At 38.5% G+C, this 26,335-nt stretch overlaps 7 protein-coding genes and 1 long non-coding RNA gene across 10 annotated transcripts; 3 read left to right on the forward strand and 5 right to left on the reverse strand.

The window, feature by feature from the left end:
- Nucleotides 1-225: 225 nt before the first annotated feature.
- Nucleotides 226-5,093, reverse strand: LOC135934169 (long-chain fatty acid transport protein 4-like). Its single transcript, XM_065475719.1, has 11 exons — nt 4,842-5,093; nt 3,052-3,202; nt 2,752-2,989; nt 2,241-2,475; nt 1,978-2,179; nt 1,723-1,915; nt 1,513-1,659; nt 1,319-1,459; nt 1,109-1,266; nt 896-1,049; nt 226-827 (listed from the first exon to the last, which is right to left on the reverse strand). Exons 1-11 carry the CDS (start codon nt 5,012-5,014, stop codon nt 667-669), a joined length of 1,953 nt encoding a protein of 650 aa, XP_065331791.1. The 5' UTR covers nt 5,015-5,093; the 3' UTR covers nt 226-666.
- A 171-nt stretch (nt 5,094-5,264) lies between these two features.
- Nucleotides 5,265-6,698, forward strand: EMC4 (ER membrane protein complex subunit 4). The gene is made up of 4 exons (XM_065475723.1): nt 5,265-5,461; nt 6,007-6,163; nt 6,233-6,350; nt 6,415-6,698. Exons 1-4 carry the CDS (start codon nt 5,385-5,387, stop codon nt 6,609-6,611), a joined length of 549 nt encoding a protein of 182 aa, XP_065331795.1. The 5' UTR covers nt 5,265-5,384; the 3' UTR covers nt 6,612-6,698.
- Nucleotides 6,699-6,773: 75 nt separating this feature from the next.
- LOC135934174 (uncharacterized) lies at nt 6,774-7,983 on the reverse strand. Its single transcript, XR_010574079.1, has 4 exons — nt 7,845-7,983; nt 7,155-7,208; nt 6,998-7,093; nt 6,774-6,944 (listed from the first exon to the last, which is right to left on the reverse strand). It is a non-coding gene; the product is annotated as an uncharacterized LOC135934174 (long non-coding RNA).
- A 71-nt stretch (nt 7,984-8,054) lies between these two features.
- LOC135934173 (uncharacterized) lies at nt 8,055-8,684 on the forward strand. Its single transcript, XM_065475724.1, has 2 exons — nt 8,055-8,222; nt 8,282-8,684. Exons 1-2 carry the CDS (start codon nt 8,092-8,094, stop codon nt 8,616-8,618), a joined length of 468 nt encoding a protein of 155 aa, XP_065331796.1. The 5' UTR covers nt 8,055-8,091; the 3' UTR covers nt 8,619-8,684.
- Nucleotides 8,685-9,470: 786 nt separating this feature from the next.
- Nucleotides 9,471-11,771, forward strand: p47. The gene is made up of 7 exons (XM_065475722.1): nt 9,471-9,725; nt 9,857-10,017; nt 10,212-10,370; nt 10,430-10,542; nt 10,605-10,746; nt 10,804-11,145; nt 11,360-11,771. Exons 1-7 carry the CDS (start codon nt 9,624-9,626, stop codon nt 11,490-11,492), a joined length of 1,152 nt encoding a protein of 383 aa, XP_065331794.1. The 5' UTR covers nt 9,471-9,623; the 3' UTR covers nt 11,493-11,771.
- Nucleotides 11,772-11,938: 167 nt separating this feature from the next.
- Nucleotides 11,939-14,935, reverse strand: LOC135934170 (uncharacterized). Its single transcript, XM_065475720.1, has 5 exons — nt 14,797-14,935; nt 14,121-14,592; nt 13,648-14,063; nt 13,348-13,591; nt 11,939-13,076 (listed from the first exon to the last, which is right to left on the reverse strand). Exons 2-5 carry the CDS (start codon nt 14,526-14,528, stop codon nt 12,846-12,848), a joined length of 1,299 nt encoding a protein of 432 aa, XP_065331792.1. The 5' UTR covers nt 14,529-14,592; nt 14,797-14,935; the 3' UTR covers nt 11,939-12,845.
- A 223-nt stretch (nt 14,936-15,158) lies between these two features.
- nito (RNA-binding protein spenito) lies at nt 15,159-19,954 on the reverse strand. Its single transcript, XM_065475718.1, has 3 exons — nt 19,825-19,954; nt 18,511-19,509; nt 15,159-17,764 (listed from the first exon to the last, which is right to left on the reverse strand). The coding sequence occupies exons 2-3, from the start codon at nt 19,505-19,507 to the stop codon at nt 16,512-16,514; spliced, it is 2,250 nt and encodes a 749-aa protein (XP_065331790.1). The 5' UTR covers nt 19,508-19,509; nt 19,825-19,954; the 3' UTR covers nt 15,159-16,511.
- A 199-nt stretch (nt 19,955-20,153) lies between these two features.
- Nucleotides 20,154-26,272, reverse strand: LOC135948448 (uncharacterized). 3 transcript variants are annotated; one of them, XM_065497742.1, is made up of 21 exons: nt 26,167-26,272; nt 25,967-26,089; nt 25,458-25,531; nt 25,330-25,393; nt 25,141-25,265; nt 24,723-24,887; nt 24,485-24,672; nt 24,343-24,424; nt 24,223-24,278; nt 24,001-24,175; nt 23,864-23,942; nt 23,749-23,780; nt 22,514-22,693; nt 22,385-22,454; nt 22,031-22,322; nt 21,781-21,971; nt 21,473-21,719; nt 21,181-21,414; nt 20,958-21,125; nt 20,345-20,902; nt 20,154-20,281 (listed from the first exon to the last, which is right to left on the reverse strand). In XM_065497742.1, exons 3-21 carry the CDS (start codon nt 25,508-25,510, stop codon nt 20,226-20,228), a joined length of 3,015 nt encoding a protein of 1,004 aa, XP_065353814.1. In that variant the 5' UTR covers nt 25,511-25,531; nt 25,967-26,089; nt 26,167-26,272; the 3' UTR covers nt 20,154-20,225. The 3 variants fall into 3 exon arrangements, with proteins under 3 accessions (XP_065353814.1, XP_065353811.1, XP_065353812.1); XM_065497739.1 differs by having other exon boundaries at nt 24,337-24,424; XM_065497740.1 differs by having other exon boundaries at nt 24,337-24,424; nt 26,171-26,187.
- Between the last annotated feature and the right edge of the window lie 63 nt (nt 26,273-26,335).

Genomic DNA, 26,335 nt, shown 5'->3' on the forward strand with positions numbered 1-26,335 from the left:
CCACAATTATGTATTGCGGATTTTTGCAGCACAAATGTTTACCATCTTAACACATTATATATAGTTGACAGCCTGGCTCAGTATCTGTATGATCTACATATTTTTGGGTTCAAGTGGTCGCCCATGATAAATATCATAAGTATATATTTTGAAAAGTGGGAATAACGCCATGCTTCTACGTATGTTTAGTTAAAAATAACTTAATATATATATATATACACACAATAGTTTCAAAATAAATTTATTCACATAAAATTAAAAAAGGTTACAAACTTAGATAAAACGTATACTAAATAAATTGCATCAACAAAATTAAGAAGTCTCTAATTTTTATTGTGTTCACAAGTTTTATTACTATGGTATAATTATCAAAACCCCCGGGGCTACATTGAAATTCAATAGAGATACATGTGAATGCAGCACATAAATTTAATTATGCTTTTCTATAATTACATTATGTTGTTATATCTTATGTTAAATTATTTTAAACCATCAATAATTGAGGGTTCGCGATGTCAAACGAATTATTGTAAATTTAATTCTCGTATTAACAGACAGAGGGATAAGGTGATTAAGGCAGAGGGGATTTTTTTTTGTCAAAAAATGCTGAACTATTATCAATTTGCTTTGTCTTCTCTGAAAATGCATATTAAAATGCTTTCTATTTTAAAATCTTATTTTTCCACTCAGAATTTCACCGTAGAGTTCCTGAGTGAGCTCTTCAAAGTGAAGGGACCTGGCCCTACGGAAGTAAAGGGTGTCGTTTCCAACTTTTGCAGGGTCAAAGCCTTCATTTTGCAAGTTGAACTTCTTCAGCTTGAAAGTTGCTGAAAATAAAATGACACACGTCATTAGTACAAGCGTCGCTGGATGCTTATCGCTAATTGTGTTTTACACGTCATGTCAATTTTCTGAGCAATGCGCAGGAAAATAGGTTGGGCATAGGAAGGCAGCGACGAAGAAAGCGCCTTAGCCAATTCGTCTAAATTCAAACTTGAATCGGCATCAACAATGGTAGCCATGCCAGCGCGTCCGTCACTTTGAGGGATCTAATGAATGAATTTATTAAATGGTACTAAAATTTTGCTTCATTAAAGTCAATAATTACTTCCACGCCGTACACGCAAATATCTCTCAATCCAACCGCATCAGCAAGAGCATTCTCTACTTCCACGTTTGAAACGTTCTCTCCCTTCCATCGAAATGTGTCGCCAGTTCGGTCCTTAAAATAAAGATAGCCTAACTCGTCCTTCACCAAAATGTCTCCTAAATCAATTAAATTAACGCAGGTACTTGAAAATATTAAACAATTGAATACCTGACATGAAATATTTGTCTCCCTCGGTGAAAACGTCATAAGCAACTTTTTTGTCGGACGCCGATTCATTATTCAGATAGCCATGGAACTGTCGAGAAGCGTCACTATTCATAATTTTTCCGATGATCATGCCAGGTTCACCTGTCTCAAAGTATTAAAAATTTCCAGACAGAGGTTGAGCCTATATAATGTACCCGGTTTGCACCTTATGCAAAAATTATCCTTGTCCCTCGTGAGCTCCCCAGTTTGTTCGTTGGCCCTCACAAGAGCTAAAGGATTAGCAAAGTCTGGTAAAATGATGGGTAAGAATCCAACCGCTCCTATTTTTCCTTCGCTGTTTACTGCGATCAATTGCAAATGTTTTTAACTTCAAGGGTCCATAAAAAGCGAGAAAACTTTCATACCTATATTGCAATTGCCTTCAGTGGCGCCGTAAAATTCCACAACCTTTTGAATGGCGAAACGGTCTAAAAACCGCTTCCAGATACCTTCTTTGAGCCCATTTCCTAGCATTTTTACCACTTTATGGTCCTTGTCAAAGGGCGTTTCAGGGGCAATAAGCAAGTAGCGGCACATCTCTCCGATGTATTGCGCAACCTAAAAGATTATTTTAAAATTCAGATTTAATTGAATGACATGAAAATCCGGCTTTTTAATACCGTGCACTTGTTTTGTGAACAATCTTCCCAGTATTTGGATGCTGAGAATTTCTCTCGAAGGACGCACGAGAGACCACGGGTAAAGGCAGAACCAAACCCGACAACCGTTCCTGCTGAGTGGTACAATGGAAGCGGAATATAAAGTCGATCTTTTGAATCAAGCTTCGCTAAGTTTATAGCCGACAAAGCCACGCAAAGATACCTTTAAAATTCACATTTTCAAATATGAGAAAAATGAGTGAAAATCTTTTGGAAGGTTTTACCTTGACGTTTTCATAATTGCAGCTTTTGGAAGTCCAGTGGTTCCTGAAGTGAAAATGTACAAAAGGGCATTGTCGTAGTTGGGAAATCTGAGGCTCTCAATAGGGTGTCCTTGTTCGGCATTTAAAAGCGGATTCAGAAAATCAAAGCTTTCATAATGCTGGGCTTTTTGATCGGCACCGTTGAAGCTGAACAGCTTGCACGCATTAGGAATGGCATCTTTGATCTCGCTAATCGCTGGAAATATTTCAAAAGTAAAAATTCAGTTAATAGCACTGTATTTTTGATTGACACCCAATAAATGAATCTATTAACTTTTGAACAAGACTGCTATCGGTTAAAATTTGCTTAGTAAATTTATTGGAAAATTTAAATATAGCAAAAATTTCAAGCAATTATACAATATTATTTTATACTTGCTGAAATAGCATTACACTAATGGTCTTCCGGGCCGGATGCACAATTTTAAAATGAGTGTAAATGACGAGTCTACGAAAAGAAAAAAAATCTTACCGTCCACAAGATCATTACTGACGATTACTGCTTTTGAACGGACAATATTGAGCGAGTGCTGCAGGGCCTTTTTCCTTAGCGACGTATTGACCAAAGCCGTGACGACGCCTAGTCGTGATAAGCCCACCCAGATGGCCACATATTCTGGTCTGTTGGTGCTCACAAGGGCAACCACATCTCCTTGCTTAAATCCTCTTTTGTGAAAACAGTTCGTTACTTTCCAACTCAGCTCATCCAGCTACAACAGTAAAATAAAAATTAATCTCTGCGCAGAGGGCAATAAGCAACCAGGTGCTCCACCTGCTTGTACGTCCAGATTTGGTCTTTAAATAGAATAAAGACATCATCAGGTCGGTCATTTGCTAGGTCAGAGAGCATAGATGCGGGTGACATGTTATATTTCTTGAATCTTCTGTTTTCTGCCTTCACTTTGATCATCACTTTGACTAAGCTGAAATGTTATCACGAATGAGTCATGCGATTTTGATTGAAAATGATTTAATTTCTCAAAGATGAAAATAAATATGCCATCCTATTTATTTTAGCACCATTAAATTGTTAATAATTTCGCAATTATCACTAATTTCCGATGACCGCAAGTATTTGTTAACAGCAATTTGATGAAAAACAACAAAAAAGTTCAAACAGAGTAAACAGACTCTATCCTCGTTGCTTTAAAACTTCCTATCCTTCAAAAAAGCTGCCAGGCTTTTTCCAAAACGAAGAAGAAACCAGATAGCTATTATTTTAAATCTAAAATTTTAATTTAATACAGATCAAACATTTTTGCATTTTAATCTCTTATTGACTTATTGTTATTGTGACATTATCTCTGATAAAAATTACAACATATATACTGTGTACATTTCTTGCACCTTTTGATTGCTATTTTTCACGTGACATGATCTGAACGCATAAGTCATAACATCTGACTCCACTACGTATGCATAATATTAAATTACACTTTGATCATAAGTGAATGACGCCGCCAATATTACGTAAAATGATGTTATGTTCTCTTCTCTATCTTGATCGATGCACACTCAACCTATTAACGCGTAGTATAACGCTTAATATCCGCCCGCGATCTCTACCAAATAGAACAAACAAGGGTCACATTTTTAAATAAGTAAATGGTTTATTATTGTATTTTTACGTGCACATTGTACCCTAGATCTGTTTGAGCATGATATCGAAAGTTAAATAATTTTGTTTATCAACACTGTGAGTAGAATCTTGTTTGTAAGATCAATCTAGAAATACGTCCAAAGAAAGTTCAACGATCAGCTCAACTGAATAACGTGCACACATAATAATATATTATGAATCATTTTAAAATAAAAAAAATAATTATTGTGTGGCAGCAATTAAATTAACAGTCAATATAATATCGTTCTCTTTGTCATGGGATTTTCATGCAACAATAAGGTGTTTGTGGTATGTTTGATGTTTAAGCCACTAAGAGTGACGGTCAGTTAAAACCACACACATGAAATTTTGCATGTAGATATATTGTGCCACAAAATACGTAATAAAATTTCCGTTATTTTTTTTTCCTTTCCTGACCACATCGGCAAAAAATAGTTTACACACGGTGGTTAAACATTCGTCACCACCGGTCCCTTACGGATTTAGCGATTTGGTCAGGTTTTAATAAGGGACATAATATAAAGGACATATATTTATAATTGCAAAGTGTTAATAAGAATTACAAGGTGTTAATTACTGCATGAGCCGAAACATTAACATGGTCATTTAATGATTTAATTTAATATTAAGTAGGATGGTGGGAACTACAAAAAATACAGATTTTTAAAATTTAATTCAATGCAAAATGTCCAATTAAAAATAAATGAAAAAATTGGGATTTTATTCTATACTTATTGTAATTTATAAGGATGCCTGGCATAGAACAAAAATCTTGAGTACGTGTGTTACTTTAAAATTCACGTAAATTAAATTTAAAAGAACTAATTTTGACGACTTTTTTATTATAGCATATTTATGAATGTATTGACTTAGTGTGAGAAGAAACAACAATGATAAAAAATTAATTAGATTGATTTCTAGAAATATTTAAAGGAACTCACCCAAGATCTCTTGGCAATGTTTTGATGATGGTCCATACTCTCGGTAGCTTCCAAACAAATAATGAAAAGACCGTCACATAAGCAAATTGCAGTATCAGGGCAAGAGGTTGGAAAATTAAAATCAAAACCGAGGCTACAAAACTCGCAAGCTTTGAGATTTTATCCTCCTTCATCTTTCTGGCGAATACAGCTGAAATGTTAAACGGAGAGCGACTATCGAAGTCTCATCTGCTTAATGGCTAATGGCATAACATTTAAACCCTTTTAATTTTTATACAATTCTGACATTGCTAGCTCCAGATTCTGTGTCGCGCTCTTTGTCTTTCCCCCTCTCCCTCTCCTTTTCGATGAGGATGTTGTTTTCATTTGCCTTTTGTCCACCAGATGCTACTTCGATCAACTTATTTACGAAGGGGGCGAGGCAGTGTATGTATTTTGGTTTTGCGTTGACTCGACGTCCAAATTAAACTATCTAAATTAATTGATCCGCACATTCCTTATAATTTTGTTACTTGCGGGCTAATTAAAGCTACTGTTTGAAATATGAGGGAAACAGCAACCAGCGGCGCATCCAAATCACAGAAAAAGCCCAGATGGGCTTTGGATTTTGGCTCAACAAGGTTTGTCTAAAAGTCACACGGTTTTGATTAATATTATTCATATTATTATTGCCCCATCAAGCTACAAACAGTTTTGATAATTCTAAAAAAAGATATCATGGAGCTTGCCTTAATTTTTCTCTTAATAATCCTATTTATGTGTAAAGTTTACTAAAGCTGTTAATGTTGAGTATAATATAGACGGGTAAAATGTACACTTCAGTTAGTTACCTTTTCACACACAAAATGTGTGCGAGAAACATGGGTGTATCAGGACCTCATACATCTATGGGGAAGTGTACACACCGTGTGTAAAAGTCACAAACTAAGTGGAATAGGAATTTTCGTGTGTGAATTGTACTTAATTTCCTTAGTACTATACATTCACACACAAAATGTGAGCTAGGAAAACAGCGTGTATACCATTCATTCATCTTACCGCACCTAAAATGTTGGTAGTGTAAAAAGGAATGAAATATTTTGCTATCAACTTTTGATGGGAGCGCAGAGTATGATGATTATGCCTCATGGTTCTTAAAGAAAAATTTATATTTTGCATTCTGTAGGTTCAAGAGCGATAATGCGTGCAGTGTCAGTCTTCCTTCGCCACCAGGATATAACCCCTCTGCAGTCCAGGTGCATGCCGAGTCATCCAAGGAAAATGATTCGAGTCACCTAATAATAAAGAAGTCGTGGGATCTGGCTCTGGGACCAATTAAACAGGTATTGTTTGATTGATCTGTACAAGCATTGAGTCAAGAATGACAATTTTACTTATATTTAAATTTGCAGGTTCCCATGAATCTGTTTTTGATGTATATGGCTGGAAACTCGATCTCGATTTTCCCTATTATGATGGTTGGCATGTTGATAATCAGACCTTTCAAATCACTCTTCACAATGCAGCAAGGCAAGTAGTGTTTAATGCGATAAAAATAAATCTCAATTGTGATTTAATTGCGAAAAAATTTCAGCATTTAAGGTGATTGAAGGAAATCAAGTGATTGGTCAAAAGTTTGTTTATCTTATCGGCAACATTCTCAACATTGCTCTGGCTCTCTATAAATGCCACAGTATGGGTCTTCTTCCTACACATTCCTCAGACTGGCTTGCATTTGTGGAACCACAACAGAGAATTGAATACCTTGGAGGAGGCATATCTTTCACATAAAAACCTGTTACAAACAGACTTCTAAATATTTATGTTTGTCATGTGTTTGATGTTCAAATAAACAAAAAAAATTTGCTCACTCCAGCATCCATCCATCTTAAATTAGTATTTCTGCCCTTAAATTCGACCGGAGTAAGGTGAAATTTTAATAAGAGGCTTGCATTACAACTTTGTTAGCAAGTACGTTTTTTAATTATCATAATTATTGCGACGGTTGCATACAAGTGCTTTAAAGTTAACAAAATTTAATGGCATTTTAATATTTAAAATAATTTATCTTCAGTTCGCTTCTTTGTTTCCTAACAAGTGCAATGTGCAATCTTCTTCTGGCATCTGCAGACAAAGTATTAAGTCATAAGAATCATCAATGACAATCTCTTTGTCACCTTGAATTGCTTGCTTATCTATTTATCCTTTTTATGCTGATCTGCCCAACCTTTAACTTTTTCCCACAACTTTGATGGTTCGTCAACTCTTGGAATCTATGGATTCAAACCATCATGTCACTGGTTAAATATTTTTGAGAAATTGAAAAAATAATACCTCGTAGTTTTGACTAATATATACTCCAGCGTAGACTCCTGCCCCGAACGTTAGCTGCAACATAAGTCCATATCATCATTTTGTTTTGGTACCGCTAAGCTTTTAACATAGTACAAGGATGGGATCAGAATAAGATATTTCAATATTTAGAACGTGCTGTGCTGCTGGCAAATTTCCACTAACTGACGTCTTGAACTAATAATGAATGCAAATAAAATAAGCAATAGAAGCCAGAGAAAGCAATGAGGAAAGGGATTCCGCTTACAATTCCACCTACTAATAAATGCACCACGATGAACGTGAATAGAAGTGCATTGTAAAGGAATGTTACGATCGTCATTATTGCACTACTTGGACAATTTAAAAACTATCAATCGGGCGTGCAGCCTTCATCTAAAGCCGCCATGGGGCAAGTGCTATTTTTAGATGGGAGCAGATTTTAAAGTAAAAATAGGAATGCTGAGCTGGGCGCAAATCAGACACGCGCTCTAATGACGACATGCACGACTAATTCTAGTTGTTGCTTTTCAAAATCTTCTAGATCAACTTATTATAGGAGACTCAATTGTCAACACAACTCGGTTACAGTTTGAATTCTTTCAGGGTACAAAAAATGTTGATGCAACATCAGAATAATTGTGATGAATTTTGGTTCGGGCTGAATAATATTTTTTCAAGAAAAGGGCTTACCAGAAATCTAAACATTTTCCAAGGCTCGGATAGAAAAATTAGCAAGATGTTTGCGGCTTGCAGTGATTTGCTATTCCAGCGCGTCAACAATGAATTCAGCTGATCAGCTGCAAAGAAAGGGGGCGGTGCTCAATAACAAACCAAATGAATGGCTTCACATCACTATAAATCTTGCCGTCTGTGTCTGGATCCGTGACTGACTGCAAAGTTTATGTATCCTAAAAGCTGAAACGAGTATTTCTTTAAAATGCATTCAATCTACGAAGACGAAAGGATTTTCAAATTCTACAATCACGTTGGAAAGGTTGTGAAGGTGACTTTAAGTAATAAAAAGTCGACAACAGGAACAGTGTGCTCAATAGATCCTGTATCAGGAAGGTAAAATGTTTTGCACAAATATATACATATTTGCAGAGTATTCATGCTTTCAATTTCAGCATTGTTCTGTTGGAGATTGTTTCCAAGAAGCTACAGATTCTGATGGGACACTCAGTGGTCTCGATTGAAGATTGCTCTGACCTGGACGCTGATGATGTCTCAAGGGTTTTACCTGACCACAATTCTCAGAGAGCTTCAAATAATGTTGGCATCGACTCGGTGAAAAACTGGTTACTGAAGAACAGGATGGTTTGTGAGGAGTCTGGAAATGGGATATTGATTGTTGGTGGAGCAGTGTCAATTTGTGCACCTTACACAGAAGATATGTGCACTGGAGACAATGAACTGGTGGTGGACAGAATTCGTGAACTTCTAAGTAAAATGCCAATAAATTAAGGTGAAAATTTGCATTTCTCTGCAAATTTCGCAATTAATTATTAAAGTTCTTCAACCCCACAAAAATGCTATTTTTCTTTTAGCAAAATGAATACCTTGAATAAACATCTCTATTTAAATAATCTAAAATGAAATCTGGAAGAAGTGATCTTCTGAGATTAAGTAAAAAATAACACCATTATTTTTACTCAATTTTTGTGTAAAATGTGCGGTAAAATATACAATTTTAAGAAAAAGAGGTGAAGTTGCCATGAATTAAATATCGCTGGTGTCATTAACAACATCTTATATACTGAAAACAAAATTAAATTTTAAAACCTTTCGCCTATTTGTAAATTCCGTTTATTCAAATATTTTAATTTATCAAAATACCGTCTCAATCTTAAATCGTAATCAATAGATTTCATTTGAAAATTTTGATATTTTTTATTCATGATTGAATGAGCTATGTATTTTAGCCTTTATTAAAAACAGGAAGGTCAAAAATTTATACTTGCGTGTTACATTATGTGTATATTATTGTGTGAAGATTATATTATTATTTATTTCCATTTTCCCACTCCAAGAGTTAAACACCTAAGGGAATATGTATTCCAACCAATGGGATTACAAAATTAAATAGCAGTCGTCAACTTAGCAAACTTAATAAGCTTCACCATAAAAGAAATAAGTGGGAAATTGATGTATTTTTCTCAGGGTTAATAAATTTGTATACATTGAGAAAATAGTCATGAAAATATTTGGTTTTTTATCTTTTTAGAATAATCATTATAGAAGTTGCAATTTTCTTGTTAGTCTGAAATCTAAAATAAAGCTTCTTTAATTTTTATGTTTGCTAGCCTGCTTGTCGTATGCAGGCAGCAGACAGCAGACACCAGTCAAAGCATCGTGACAGAGCAGAAGCAGAGTTATTTCTGTCGGCTTTTTAGACGATTTGTTATTTAAATTTATCTCCTCAAATCCCGAATTTGTCCTTCAAGAGTAGGACCGCTTTGATCTTGTGCGATGGCAGACCAAGAACGTATGACAGCCGAGTTCATGGAACTCACCAACGTAGGTGCAGACCAAGCGAAATTCTTCCTCGAGTCCAGTGGCTGGAGTGTTCAGGTTCCGTATTATTTAATTTAATTGTATCATAGCCTAATCGAAATTCGTAATAATATGACTATATATGCTTAATATGCGCCTCATTGAACTGTTAAATTGTTCTTGTTTCAACAACTTTCTTCTGCCAACAGTTGGCCATTGCCAGCTATTATGAGAATGGTGGAGGATCTGACATGGGTGACGAACCTGAAATCGTGCAGGAAGTCCCAGCACCTCCACGTCCTCCAGCACAAGTTAAGACTGAGCCTGAAGAAACAACCAAGAAGTCTGAGAAGAAAACTTCATCTTCTGGGTATGATGTCATGCGCTGAAATATATTGATGTTTACATAATACCTCCTCCTCTATCTTGATTCTTTAACATTTTGTGCAATAATCATAATCACACTTCTCAGGCGACAAATGTTTCCTTTATCGCAATGAACCGTTTTCATGTTCATATTTATTTAAATTGAAATGACACAGTGCTACAATTTCTTTAATCCAGGATCCAGACCTTGAGGACCCTAGATAACTCTGATGGCAGCTCTGACGAAGAAGGCCAAGCCTTTTATGCAGGTGGTTCTGAACACAGTGGTCAACAAATCCTGGGCCCATCCAAGAAAAAGGGAGATATTGTGAAGGACATTTTCAAGTCTGTTCGAGAGTAAGTCCACAATATCATAATTTAACCTTTGATGTCTGATTAACTTGTCCCCTTCTCAGACGCGGTGCTGAAGAAGTTGATGTTGATCCGCGCCAGGCATCCTCCAGCAAGAGATCCAAAGCTTTTGGTGGGACAGGTTACAGGCTTGGCCAGGCGCCTAGTGAATCGCAAGGTAAGCTAAAATAACACAGACTAATTGCAACAGAGCCAGTTAATCAAAATTAAATCTTCTAGTCATTCCTTCAACTTCAAATGAAGGTAGAACTGTTCCTCTGCAGATGACAATCAAGATGTGGAAGACTGGATTCAGCATTGATGATGGTCCACTGAAGGATTATGAGCAAAACAAGGCGTTCCTTGATTCCATCAAAAATGGGTAAGCGGTTACTCTCAAAATGTGCTGTCGTGATTCTTACACAAAACTCTCCAACAGAGAAGTTCCTCAAGAACTGTTGAACCAGGCTAGGGGCAGAGAAGTGAACGTGAACCTGGAGGACCACCACATGGAGGAATTCTCAGCGCCAAAGAGAAAGGTCCAGGTGTTTGCCGGCAAAGGACACATTCTTGGCAGTCCCACACCTGTCACTGTTGGAGTCACTCAACCAATGACAGAGAAAGACAAGGAGTCAAACGAAGATTCTGCCAAGACCGCAGTCCCAGTTGACCCCTCACAACCCTCCACCACAGTTCAAGTGCGACTCATGGACGGATCTCGCCTTCTGGCCAACCTGAACCACACTCACACAGTTGGGGACCTACGGAGATTCATCTCAACGTAAGTATTATAATTGCTGCTGTTTATTCTTCCATCAAGAGTCAAAGGAAAAGTTTAAATTTGTAAACGAGTTCTGCAATGAATATCATGTTATGCTGTTATCGATTTATTATCATTCTCATAATCTTGTCACAATTTTGGGAAATGCAGTGCAAGAAAATTAGCATATATCATTGATCATAACATTTATCGTTGTTAATTTATCATGTTACAGTGCGAGACCTCACCTGCAGAATCAGACGTTTTACTTGCGAACCACCTTCCCTAGTGCGGAATTGACAGACGATTCCAAAACCCTGAAGGAAGCAGGTCTTCTGAATGCTGCTGTTCTCCTGCGACTCAATTAAGTTTGCTGCAGATAACATGCTGCACACAACACGAAGCGAAAAATTCAAGAAGAGTTGTTTTGAGCCAAAGTCTTTAATTTCCATTCCGTTTCTCTAAGCGAGAATGACACAGGGGTTTAGGAAGAGTAATGCCAATTGAATAATTTGGCAAACATACAATAATTGTGTATTGGTTTACTCAAAAGTTTCTGCTGCCTCACAAGTGATGGCATTTAATTTGTTGTATATTTATTGCGAACTACATGGTCATTAAAGTATGATTTACACTTGAATACAAAATGCAATATATTTAGGCTTGAGGATATGAGTTAAAACTTTTGACATTGTGTGCACATAGAATTCAGAATGTCAAAATTTGGTCACTGCTATTGATAGATAGTAACCATAGCGGATTTGAACTATATTCCATGAGCCTGATGGTTTTAATGAACAATTAAACCCTCTGCTAAGTTATAAAAGTTTATTATAATTACAACAAATGACTTGGATTTTTTTTAACAATTTTATTGAAGTGCAAGCGCAATCTTCTTTATTTAATTATTTACAAGAATTTCATGCAACGTCTGTGTTATTTAGAATTCTAGAATAATGAATGCTGATTGAATGCAATTAAACAATCTTTACATTGATGATCAATAAAAATAATAACAATCAATATTTTTCAGTCTTTCAACATAACATACAGCAAAAACATGAAACATCTATCGGCACTTATGAAAAAGATTTAACATTTCCATAAATCTATCATTTAACATTTGACATCCAAATGTTGGAAAGAAATACGCAGGAAAACTAATATTGCACACTGAAATCACAAATCCATTGCAGGTAATCACTGTGAGCTATATTTTATGGCCATGAGAGCAGGCATGCCTGCTTGCAAACAATTACTTGATAAGGCTCTTCTCAATATTGCATTATAATTTGCGAAATTCTTTAATCCAGACTTATTGTCTACTGCTTTAAGTTGCGACAACTTCAATAAATTCACTGGATACTAAGTGTTTAACCCTCTTTAAAGCTATTTAGTAAACATATTTGAGTAGCTTAGTAAAAGTGTAGTTCCAAAATTCTAGGAATCACTAGTGCTGTAGTCTACAGATAATGATAAAGGCATCAAGCTGTGGAAGAATCAATTGATGTGGTGCATTAAATTGGTATAGCTCAAATTTCCCTTCCCTCTATTTCAAGTGTCAAAATTCTTCCCTACTTTCGACAGACAGTTTAAGTCCCGTTTTACGTGAGCTGCGGTGGTATTTCTGGTGAGTTATACCGACAAAATGTACAAGCGTTTTCGCGACAAGGAAAATCGGAGTGGATTTGTAATAGGTGGCATTCCTGCAAGATCGCAACCTAGCCCTGGTGCCTGCTCCACAACTTCAAAAGTCTAGAATCCTGTAATTCGTTCTTGAACTTTGAAATGGAGTTGTCATACTTCCGAGGCGGTGTTGCTTGGTTGTCTGCCTCATTGCAGTGCATGTACGTGTGGATGGCGATTATTCCAGGAGAGATTCTCTGTTGCGTCTTCAATCCTTGCACAACTAGACTCGGCCTCTGCAGTACTAACTGCGGTTCCTCCTTAACCTGAACAATTGAGTGAATGTATTTTAGTATGGAAATATTATTTTTTTCCTCATAAGATTGACCTAATAATGATAGAGTTATGTTTTATATATGATTTAAAGAACTACTCATATTCATAATGGTACCACCTGTAAATTAATATTTCCCCATAATTGAACAAAATTATTTTGAATTTAAAATTTAATCAGCTGCACCAGCTGCTGGTAAAAATACTATAATTAAAAAAGTATAGAAATATAGAAGCTTTATGTCAAATATTGATGTTAGATACCTGCTTAAGATCAGCATGGTAGAACCTCCTGAGGGCCTTGAATGGCACTGCAGACTTCTCCTCAGGATACTCAAAGCAAAAGTGCAGGGCCGTCAGCACAAACTGAGCAGTCGAGATGCGAGCGTCAAAATCCCTGACCATCGCAGATAGGGTGTGGTGATACCTAGGAACAGCCAACTGATTCCATTGCAGCTGAATGACACCGACAGGGCGCACGCTCAGAGATCGCAGCAGGCAGTCCCATCTAAAAATATTAAAAAATAAACCTCTGCAAAACCGCAACTAATGATGAGGGCTCACTTCAAAGCTGTGGAGGCGGCTTCTGGCGCAGCGAAAGGAAAGTTCCAAGGAAGGAGGGAGGCTTTGTAACCAAGGCTTTTATCTTTCAGAATGTCAAGGGCTGTTGGGGTGAGCAGACCGTCGTCGTAAATGATGTATTGGCCCACGCCTAGAATCTGGTGAAATGAAACAAATTCCGCCACTTCTGCAGGAGTGATTCTGCGGTTGCTGGGTACGACGCAAACAACAGTTGTGTTGTTGGAGGGCTCCGGGCTAGGGTCCAAGAACAAGACAGGGAGGATGATTGGACTTCGGCGAGGTTGTTGTTCTTCCGAGTAAAGTTCAACAGCGTACGGCGGCGCATCCAAAGTTACCTCAGGACTGCACAGGATGAAGTACGGGTTGACCTTGTCAGGGTCGTCCAGGGCATGGCTCACCTTTAAAATTTTCACATTATAGACCCACTCAAACCTTTCTGATAAATCAAAGTTAACCTTCATGTTGATAACTGAGTGGCTGATACGGCCTTCCGAAGAATATTCGTGCCCTTCGTACCAGAGCCTGCAACCGAGCTTGAGGCTGGCCGCATACCGAGCCACACCTATAACCTTGACGTGCTCCTTCTTGCCGACTACTTCCCAAAAAGCAGAGAAAACAAAAAGATCGTTGCCCAGGCGGTGCCACACTGGAGTGATACTGTCAGGGATGGTCACATTCTCGGTGGAAAATAATGAGGTGTTGAGCAGACAATCCGACGTAACGGACACCTCAGGTGGCTGGCCAAAGAAGTTGAGCACCTCCAGCACGTATCGCAGTCGGTTGTACTCATGCCAGTAAAAAAGTAAAGCAATCGTGCTGATGAAGAGGAAGATGAACAGGATCAGCCGATAGTACTTCCTCATGATGCTCACTTCTACGGTCAGGTCCCCGGCACCATGCCGCTCCCGCTTTTGCGGCTCCAATTTTCTAATAAACAATCTTTGTTAACAAAGCACGCCGTAGTGATTTTAATCTTTAGAGGGCTTCTATTTACACAGCAACTCAAATCTTAACGTATGATGCCAAGGTGATCGATTTCATAGAAACTCAATATAATTTTTGGGCGAATGATACATAATAAACTAAGATGCCCGTGTGGTATGAAATTTGATACATATAAGTGTAACTTACATTACTTCAGTTGAAATTTTGGAAAATGCCTCTGTTGAGACAAACGTAACCGAGAATCAAACAAAAATTAGGCATGAGACCAACCCCTCACGTCCAAGTTGAAGTACCTGCATATCAGAGTTACCAATCGAACAGAGTTCGGCGCATGAAAGGAGCGAGTAGAGCATCCATGTAACTCAATGGAAAACCTAAATAATTCTCTCTCTGGTATTTTACAAAAAAAATATCTTGAAACCTTTCCTTGGGAAAAATAACATATTATATATATCTTGACACATCTCACACGTTGCACAACGCTGGAAATACCTCATACAAGGATAGCCAAGAATTAAGTTACCGCAACTCATAGAATAAAATGCATCTTTTCTGCTTTTCATACTTTGGGTAATATTTATTTCGGAGGTTAAGGATGATGGTGAAATATAAAAAGAATGAATAAAAATCGATGGCAAAAACTTCCCACCACTGAAAAAATTAAAGGTTATGCGAAACCCCGTGTAGTAATTTATGAACAAACCACTAAGTATCTTTGTCGATAGTGCTCAACACTGAACTTGAGAACACTTGAGTGCCATTCTCTTACTAAAAACCTAACTGCACTTTTCCGTAGATTTCCTCTCACTAAAGACCACTGCAATGATGCACTTTAAATCAATTATTTCACAGCAAATTAAAATCAAACTGAGCGAAATTGACACTTTAAATGCATGGCAAACCCACTTTAGAGCACCACAATTTTCTTCGAGAACCAATAATGCTTAGAACCTCGGCCACTCTCACATCACAAAAACCCAAAATTAAGCACACATTCAGTAGTTGCTGCACCACTGAAGCTCTCAAGCACTGAACTTTGCATTAAGAGAACCACCCTTGAACTCAAGCTCACTAACAAGAAAAAGAAGCACTTTTGGGGAACCTATTTAGGGATGCTTGAGAAGGCCATCTCATGCGTCGGAAGTGCAGATGAGGATTTGATACTTTTGAGAAGTGGCATGTTTCACATTTTCTAAACGCACCATCACAGCAAATTCACCAAATGAAACCAAAGAAATCACTGCAAATAAAAATAGAACGAATCATAACTGCCACATTCACTTTAAATTTATTGTGACTGGCACTCTTGTTGATGGTAGATTTTTTTAATGAAAAAATCAACAGGCACTCCACTGACCAGAGACACCGCCGGGCTCACACGAAACTTAAGGTTAGGTGGGTGGCACAATGACACATTTGCAATTATTTCTTAGCACTGGTATTGATAGGCTTTTAATATAGATGATACACTGCTCTAGAAAACACTTAACCATTACGTGTTGGGGCCGATGCTGCTGTTGATTGACGCGACAACTAGATTAAGCACAGATTAGAGTACACCTCACAGTGAAACATCATTTTAGAACAATAAGGTCTGAATATTTGTCAGCAGAATACAACTTTGCTGTTACGTGATAAAAGAAAAAAAAAAATCTAAATTATCTACAAGATACTACTAAAAAGTAAACTAAATTTGTTCAAAATCATAGGAGTTGTAAAACCAATTAGTTAGCAGCTAATTCAAATTACCAACAACCTACGCTCGTTAGCTTTAGGTATCTCGCAGAGCGACTCTTTTAAGTCACCCGAGAACATATCTGCGCAAGCGATTCAAACGAAAGGATATTAAAATAAAATAAATGATGACCGTCAACCTCTGAAAATGGATAGATATCATGCGATTAGTTGGATGCCCCACGTACTACCACAATGACCAGGTGGTCTTCCTTGAGTCCTTCCTCGGAGAGAGCGGGAGCTGTCCGTTTCAGCAGCTCGGCCGAAAACTTGCAAGGGGGGAAAACGTACAGCACACCAGTCGTTTCATTGTCCTTGTTCGTCAGAGAAATCACACCAGCGGCCTCCTTCTGCTTAAGATAGGCCACCAAGTTGCGCATGGGACGTGACTGGACATTCGCGTCCTCCGGAGTGATACTCGAGGTTGAGGCCGGCAGTCCGAGAAACACGGCGTGAGCGCCAGCTGTGGCCATCCGCTTCGACACGTCCTCCAGCTTGGGTGGGTCCAGACGTAGCCGTTGCGTTATGCGCAGTTGGTTTCGGCCCGACTGCTCCTTAATGAGGATGTCCACAATGTCCGTCTCACCATCCGTCAGGTGGAACTTGGCGGGGAACAGCGAGTTCTTGAGCACTAAGCCCCCACTCCAGTTGACCTCGCCCTTGCGCGCCAGCTCGGCCAGCGTCCTGGCAGAGCCGAGCGGGCCACTTCCGTTCCTCGCATCCGGGGAAAGCGACCGGGACGAGCGCCTGTTGCGCGAGGTCGGCCGCGGGGAGCGCTCCTCGCCGGGCTCAGGGGTGTGCGAGCGCCTGCCCTCTTCAGGCGGACCACCCTTGGCCCACTCCTCTTCGAACCCGGGCTGGCCATAGCCGCGGTAACTCCCGCGGCCGCGATAGCCGCGTCCACCACTGCGATCGCCACCGGTTCCGCCCGAGCCGGTGCCTCCTCGGTAGCCGCGGGACGATCCTCCGCTGTAGTTGAATCCGTTTCCTTCGTCCCAGGCGCCCTCGTATCCTGCTTCATAGTTGAACTCCCTGCTCTTGTTGAAGGGGAAGGCCGGAGCGGCGCCCTGCACGTCGGCAAAGTCGATGCGGAGCCGTCTGTCTGGTCCTCCGAGCGGAAAGCCGCGCATCTCTTTTACTGCGGCTTGAGCGGCGTCCATCGAATCATACTGGATGTACGCACAGCTATCGCCCTTTACGTAGTCAATCTTCTTGATGGCGCCGAAACGGTCAAACTCACGCTCTAGCTGCGGCAGGGAGGTCCAGGGACCCAGCCCGCCAACCCAGATCCTTGTTGTCGGGGTTACCTTACCGTACCCAATTTTACATTGGAACTTGCCTATGTACTGTCCTGACAGCTCGACCTTGGAGCGATGAGCCATGTCCAAATTCTGGAACCTGACGAACGCGTAGGCATTGCCTGGAAAAGATGAAGAAGGTTAAGTTGGATAGCTATATACTTGCGGCAGGTTTACTAGTAAATCACGAACACTGATGATAATTACTTGTTACTGAGAAAAAATATTCAACAATTTTGATCTATTTACTACCAGTGAATTTTAAACTGTTATTTTGCTGCCACTTATCCTGATTTCAAATAACCGTAATTTGCTATGTCTCACGTTGTCTAGAAACAGTGAAATTTTCTGAATGCAGATATATTTAAACTGCTGTCTATGAAAAGTGTGAAAAACTTTGCCAAATAGAAATAAAATAGTACTCTTGTCTTAGAAAATTATAAATAAAAAATATTCATAAAATCTAACTGTCAATTTCATAATCTATTATTTTGTTCTGTATTTAACTGGTTCTACATCTCATCAGTAACAACAGTTGTTATAATGCTTAAATGATGTTAACGACGTTCCTTATTTTCAGGACACACATCCTACTTTGAGTCAAAATTTTCTTTTTAGGTTTTAAATGGGAAATCCTAAGATGGAGCGATTATTTACTTTTCCAAGATATAAGGAGATCAAATTAATATATGAAAAGCCTACAAAGAAACAAGCGAGACTAACGACCAAATTGATCCAGCAAATTTTGACATTCAAAATTGTGTTTTATATTATTATAATCAAGTAATCAGTCCAAAAATGTTAAGCATTTCAAAGTGCAATTGGTCTCAGATATTAAAATATCAAAGTTAAAAAAATTAAATTTAACCTGTTCCTGGAGGCGGTCTTTTAATGTCAATATCTTCCACAATTCCGTAGCGACCAAATATGCGGCGAAGTTCTTCATCTGAAATGCTCACTTCCAGGTTGCCTGCGAACAAAGTCCTAGTGGCCAAAGGATCGTCCTCAGGGAGCTGGTGGTGCAGGTAGTTGGGGAACTTGTCCTTTTTGTTCTCATGCTTGTCGTAGCCTTTGCTGTACATTCCAGGACCGCCTCTGTGGGTGCCGCCGTAGTGATGAGCAGGTCCAGGTTGAGGTGCGTGTCTGGGATGTGACATGTAGTCGTGCGACGCAGGGTCACGCCGAAAGTCACTCCTCATAGGTGGAGGCCCGAGGTCATAGTTAGCGCGGCTCCTGTCCATTACAAAGCCAGGCGACCTTTGGCGGTAATATCTGTCGTAATCAGGGGTTAAACTCCTGGGCCGGCGGTATTCCGAGCCTCCGCCTCCACCAGCGCTTCCACTGCCGCCTCCAGTACCACCGCCGCCACCACCACCGCCACTCCTATCGTAAACCGGCTCCACTATCGCAGCTTTGTCGAAAATGATGATGCGGGGCTTAGCGTGTTTGGCGTCGCGGGCGTCTTCGTAGCTCCTGAAGCACACGTAGCCAACTCGTTCGTCAGGGTCGTGCGATATCCGGACACTGATGTCTCCATATTTTTTATACTCGCGGTACAGAGTATCTTTTATGACCTCATCACTGGCTTTGTTGTGCAAGTTACTCACACACAACACTTTGTAATTCGAGTACGTCCGTGAGCGATACTCGTCCCTGTCAGGGTAGCGGCTTCGCGGGGGACTTTCGTGAGGTGTCCTTCCTCTGCGTCTATCGCGATCGGGACTCACACGCTCATCACTGCTGTCGTCGTATCGTCCTATGGACCTTGGTCTCTTGTTGCTAAGAGGCGGCGTGTCGCGGTCAGAACTGCGCTTCATGCTCCGAGAGCTTTTGTAACTTGCTGAAGAGCGCTCGTTTCCCAGCATAGCTGCATATTTAAAAATATATTAAAATGCAAGTATTTGTGTTGTTCTAGATTTACATTACAAATTATACAAATATGTAGTTACCGGAATAACAAAAAAAAACTTGGATTTCAGGATTTAACTTAAACAAACGCGTTCAATCTGCTTATAAGCAACAGTGTGAAGCGGCATTCGTCACTTAAAAGATGAACTTGAGTGCCCATGCCCATACGCATGCCGCAAATTTGAAAGGATTTCTATTGCAATTCAATTTGCACTGAGTGTTCTTTTCACATCTAGTTCGATTTTTAAAAATAATAAATATCAGCAATGTGTACCTGCAGAAATTTTGTCCAAGTATGTCCAGGAAAATACTCCTCAGCCCTTTATCAACAGATACGCGTACACTGTCCGCTCGATTTCCATTCAATATGGCCGACGACCGAGGGGCTAGGCGCTGACAGATACGCCACGCCCAGTCATTGAAGCTCAAATTTATGCGGGAATAGCATGTTTGATAGCAGCTCTCTACTTCCTATAGAATCAATACCATCACTACAATATATAATGTTGTGTCCTTCGTCCTCCATTGACTATTTCAGCAGTCTTAAAACTACATTAGCCTATAGCAATGGATATAATTTATTAAGAATTTAACAGTTTGTAATGTTTTTGTCATGAATTTTTAATCACAATTTCATAGCGTTGAATAATTGAAATATTTGCACGGTTTTTCACATCAGCAATCAATTGAACCAAAAATGTTGTCCAGAAGAGAAATTGGTTTAGGTTGATCTAGAATAATGAGAAATTACATAGAATTTGATTTCCGTAAAATACTTTTAAAATTTCTTATACCTGTTTCAGGAACATTTTTTGTTGCTATCTGGTCAGTGTTATCAAGAGCTGTGTTGAACATTTGCTCATTTTCAACACACCACTCTTCAAGGCACCAATAGTAATCCATTCTAAAGCAGCGCAACAACTGATGGCTGGCAGCTTTTCTTGCAGTTTGTAGCTCAGTTCCAGCAACATTCATCACCTCCTCTTGAACTAACTCAAATAAAACCATCCTCATTAAATGACCAGTCATCTTGATGTCGACAGGGGAAGCATTGTGATTGATGTCACTTAAATTGTCACACGCCTCTGCAACATTGACGAGTTCATCCAGGGACTTAGCAATTTCCTTGCAGAGTTTGAAGGGAGCAGTCCTCAGGAGCTTTCTGACACTTCCCAGACTTGCAGATGAAATGTGTCCTTCATCAGTCAAAGTCCACAAAATCTGGGGCACGATGAAGACGGTGTCATCTTTACCACTCAGTACTACACCTTTGACAATTGCGCCGGGTTGCAGAAGTTGTTTTGCTCTGCACGCAAGACTCAAGTCTTGGGGTTGATCATCATCAAAAATTCCTGAAATATTCCTGAAGTTAGCATTTGCAATAATAGGAGAAAATAGAGGCATTACCAGCTAATCTCAGAGGTATGCCCAAGGTTGGGAATAGGCCAAATTCTGCAGGGAGTTGACGAATTTTAGTGTAAGGCACGCTAAGTTTATGGATGGAGTAATCAAAGAAGAGCAAGTCAGCAGATTTATCCCTTCTGCTGATGATATAGGCTCTGTACCATAGATTGTCTAAGGAAAAAATCTTTAGTATCTCACATTTTAAAAGACAATTTCAAAACAGTACCTTCTCGTTGAGCCAAGCAAATTCTATCTTTGGTGTGCTTAGGAACATAGCAGTACTTTGATACAGAATCCACATATGTTTGCGACAGTTCGACAAGTGAATGCGTGATGGCGTTGTATAAGGGACTTTCTGTGTTGCAGCAGGTGACATATGGTTCATTAACGCTGAGCACAGTAAGACGGATCATCTTTCCATGTGGGACAGACTCAAAATCAGGAATGGTGTCGCCTTCAACTGTAACAATTATTGTCTATTAAGACTCCTATACTATAATATATATTCACAATATTACAAAAATCATTAGCAGAATAATCTAGAGGTGAGGGTGTGTTCCAAGAGCGCTCCAAGTAACTTTTCAGGTGGTCATTCACTTGAACGCCGGTCTTGGCATCTTCCAAAATGACATTGCCAGAAGAAGTTTCGGCAAGGGCAAGTTTGGTACGCTTGTCAACCATATCTTGAAGGAACATGATGGCTTTGGAAGTCAGTGGTTGCTCATCAACATTTTGCAATTTTACCAGCCAGCAAAAAGTAGGTGTCTAGAAATGATTTATCATAATTGCATACGTTTTTCATAAGGGATAATTTGGATCTCATTACTGTGAAGAATTCTTCACCAAGAGGGAAAATTTTGTCAACTGTGGCAACTTCTTTCACACCCTTATCAATAAGATGAACTAATACTTCATTCAGAGAAAGTTTCTTTGTAATGCGGGCCCTATAGAATCTGTTGTCATTCATGCTTCTGGCGAGGACGCACACCCCAACAGGTGGAATCTCGTCACATGGAACTGGACACGCACATTTTTTAAATATTTTTTTCAATGCACGTGGAATTAAGTCTCTTTACCTGCACAACTACCAGTGAAGTTCAATTCCAGTTCAAACTTAGCAGACTGAAGCATATTTTCTGTCCCCTTAACATAGAGCATATTGGAGCAGCAAATTGCAGCTATTGTCACTTCTGCATTTTTGACTGTGGGTGGAGCAGGGAGGACGCTCGTCAAAACCGAGTTGTCAAACGGGCACCACTTTTCGAGTTTCAATTTGCACACCGCTCTCAATTCAAATGTGAGTGTTGCAATTGCTGACTGCGCTCCATCATCAAACTCCATTGATTCAAGACAAATATCACTTCCAACCTATAAGAACACACAAACATGATTAGTATAATTTGTTTCTAACTCGAACATGATTTTCGTGCCTTAATGATTTTGAACCACACTTGGAACTCAGGAATATTGGATGTGAAGACTGATCCTACAAACTTCAAGCTGTAATTAAAAAATAATAAGTATTCAAGAAATTTTTAAAAATAGTCTATTAGAAATACTCTTTGTCATTGCTTGAAAAGTTTGTGTTTGACAATGAATCTCGAGGAAAATTTGGCGTGAAGAGGAAAGCTATTGGTTCACCAAACTCAAAAATAATTTCCTCAATTGTACACTTCAGAGTTTTGTCTTCAGTAATCCTTGAGAGCCATTCACCTGACAGTGCTGGAGACTGGCAAATCCTGAAGATAAAATTAAATACAATCATGCTCATCGTAAGGGAGAAATCTACTTTTGAATAATTTACAAACGAATTTATTAAATTCTGAAACAGATTAAATTGAAAATTAACTCATAGGAGTGTGAACGCTTCTAAGAACCACATGTATATCTCATTATGTATATGTAAGCTAAATCAACAGTTATAGGAAGAGCATACAAAATTCTAAAACTTTAATTTAGGTCATTTTACCGTTTTTCTCTCTTTGTATTTCCAGAAAATCTGAACAATTATGAGATTAATAGGTATTGTTAATCTCAATTAAAAATCTGTATTAAACCGACAGGTATCTTATGATAAATAAAAATCAAATTTTTTGGATATCCATGAAAAAACTTTATATCAATAATTATAACGAATGAACACAACTTCTACTCAAAGTGCACATGCTTGTTGTGGTGCGGTTTAGATGCGCACCGGAGAATTGACACAGGCGTAAATACACCTGATGTTTCTACGGGATCACTGGCACCCTTTATTTCATCATTAAATGATACTGCAGTCTTTTTCTGAGTGTGATGTGATATCTGTTCCGAGGTGTTACGTAAATCAAAATCATTTCTGCAAGCATTTATGTGGGGTGTAATATCTGAGCTTTCAGTTGAGCAACCTTCTTGCGTGCTTGTAGACGGGTCGATTGAAATTAAATTTTTGTAATCTGGCATATTCCTGCTGCTATTTACGTGTAAAGGTCCTTGTCGAAACGATGTTACTACAGTTTCTATTGAATTACTGTTTGACATTCTGGATTCAAAATTTGACCCTTTGGATTTCTCAAAATTGCACTTTTTGATTGGTACCAAGTAACGTCTCACTGGTTTAAAAATCTCAGTGCTTGCACGCGAACAAGATCGGGAAAGGGGAACAAGATTGTTGTTGTGTTTCTTTAAAATTTTCACTGACTGTCTTTGAACCATGCTTTCACAGCCGGCCGAGTGTTGTATTTGAAAACTTGGTTTTGGCATGCACAGATTATCATACATTGAGCATGCAACAGAAACATTAGCACATACTGACCAGGAAGGACAGTGTGGGTCACCAGCTGCATCCTAAGAACAAAATTAAATTCAGTGCAGTTGCCACATTGATTTCAAGCAGTTATTTACGTTTAATTAGTCATAATATTATATACCTTTCTTGCTTCTATATGTGAAGTGGCATTGAAGAGATTCACACCGTTTCTGGCCCACAAGCTCTCCATCGCGTCTTTCCTAGTTTCAGAAATACTTGCACATGTTTTATGTCTCTATAGGAATATTAAATAAAAACCTTTCATTGCAACAGTCAGAGGAATGAGAAGAGTACTTTGAGAAGCAGCTGGAGCTACAAAAGTACTTTCCGCAGTAAGAACAGCACACTGCTGTTACTCGTTTGCAGGCCCAACACATGCCTAGCTCTCCGAATTTGTTGGTGGCTCTGTAGTTATGCTCAGTGACAAGAGGAACTGAACAATACAAATAAATAGTGCAAATGATTTTTAACAGATCTTACATTTAGGTTTGATAACCATAACTTGGGAAGTGATGTGCATTTCCTCTAGGCTGAATCTGCAGGCATATAGAAGATTCAATTTAATATAAAACTAAATTTTAGTCTAATGATTACAGAGACTTATTGGATATAGTTGTAGCTGACTTCTTTGTATTCCTGAAGAGGCCAAACAAGATATCATTAAAGTCGTCATAGTATCCTCCTGAGCAAATATAAATTTTATTGCGACATGAGCAATAATTTGTATAGCTGTAGAACTGACGAAAATATTGTTGAAATCCATCCAGTGGACTATTTCTGTGCAAACCACCAGCACTTTGATTGAAGCCTATAATTCCATTGACAAATGGCCCAGGAATATATTTTTCTGCTCCTCTTGTAGTAACCATCACTCCACTCGCATTGTACTTGTAGAACTGTAAAGGGAACTTTCCCTCCTGCTCGATTTTCCTGAAAGTTTTATTATTGCAAAATATACTAGCCTAATGACGGTGATATACTGTTCAGATTTGTGCTGATGATTGAATGAAATGATATCCTCCAATGCCAGACTCTCCAGGGGGACATCTTCATCTTTTAGGATGGTTAGATCATTTTTCTTGACTCCAGTTTCAGCATCAATGCCTAGATACTGCTTTGTCCTCAGGGCAAACTCTTCTGCCTCCCTGATTATGTTAAAAATGAGATAAAATTCGTTTAACTCAAAAGGAGCAAAAAATAATTTGTGTCAACAAAAAAATGTATAATTATATAGAGTATATTATACTAACAATTCTTTGTTATTTGAGTAAAAAATATACTTCAATCATTATATATTACTAGAAAAAAATCTGGTTCTATGTCTTAAGAGTCGCTCACAGTAGATGTGGTTTATCTATTTAGGATTAGTAGCTTAGTCTTTGGGATTATGTATTATACCTTTTCGAGCGATATTCCATGACAGCCCACGTTTCACAGTCATTACTAGCCTGTTCATCTTGATGTTTATAGGAATGAAGTGGAACTGCGCCAATAAGTTTCTCAGAGATGTTAATCAAGCCTTGCTGAAAATATAAAGTTCATATTATATTGCGTAAAAATGCATACACATTTACTTGAAAAACTGACCTCATTGACATCAGGTGGAACTTTGGCAATGTACACTCTGTGTGTTTCATCATAGTTTTTTAATCTACTTATAAATGAGAATTATGCATAATATATTATTTCATCCATAGTAAAATGTGCAACACAACCTCTCATTTTTCTGCAGTGCGGCCAATGGGGAAATTTTGTCTTTCTCTGCCATTGTGAATCAAGAGTTACTGCCCTAAAAATTTAACGAAAATTAAAATATCACAATAAGTTATGCATGCATTATGATTTTGTATTACATACATATGTATGTATAATGTAACATATTGTACATGTAGCATAGTCAGTCACGACAGTCACTAAGTCAAATTTTCTATTTATCTACAACATTATTATACATACATAATGTAAATACCCCAACAATACATAATTATGTACGATAAATACATAATATATCATACACCTAAATCACCGTCAGTTCATTAGAAACTTTTAAACTGTCTGGCAATAAAATAGGACTACATTCATAGATCATGAATACATACATAATATGTTACCATTTTCATCATGGAAAAACAGTTGATACATATATATGTACGTACATACACATGCATAATATGTACATATTATATACTACATTAATAAAATAAAAACAATTGTATCGACATACTTTTCATGGATTTTATTCCTTTGACAGGAGACAGAAACAATATGCCCAGTCAACCGTGAAATCAAGAATAATCATCAAGCATCAAGAGAATGATATGTATGTACATATCGTGAGTGAGCTGGGCTGCGTAAGAGGAATAAAAGAAAAATTAGAGTTAATCAGAGATATATTTGGGATATTTTCGTGTCAGCATTCCTTACCTACCCCATCTACATTTCTTCTCGATTCCGTTTATATACATACATGTACATACAGTGCGGCTTTAGGCTTACTCGGATTTCCCCCTTCTCCATCCCGCCTCTCGCTTCCATCCCGCCGCAGACCAAAACTCTCCAAGCGCAAGATTGGAGCGACTGGAACTTGTAGTGG

The sequence above is a fragment of the Cloeon dipterum genome, chromosome 1 (genome assembly GCF_949628265.1).
Source record: "Cloeon dipterum chromosome 1, ieCloDipt1.1, whole genome shotgun sequence".
Taxonomy (NCBI): domain Eukaryota; kingdom Metazoa; phylum Arthropoda; class Insecta; order Ephemeroptera; family Baetidae; genus Cloeon; species Cloeon dipterum.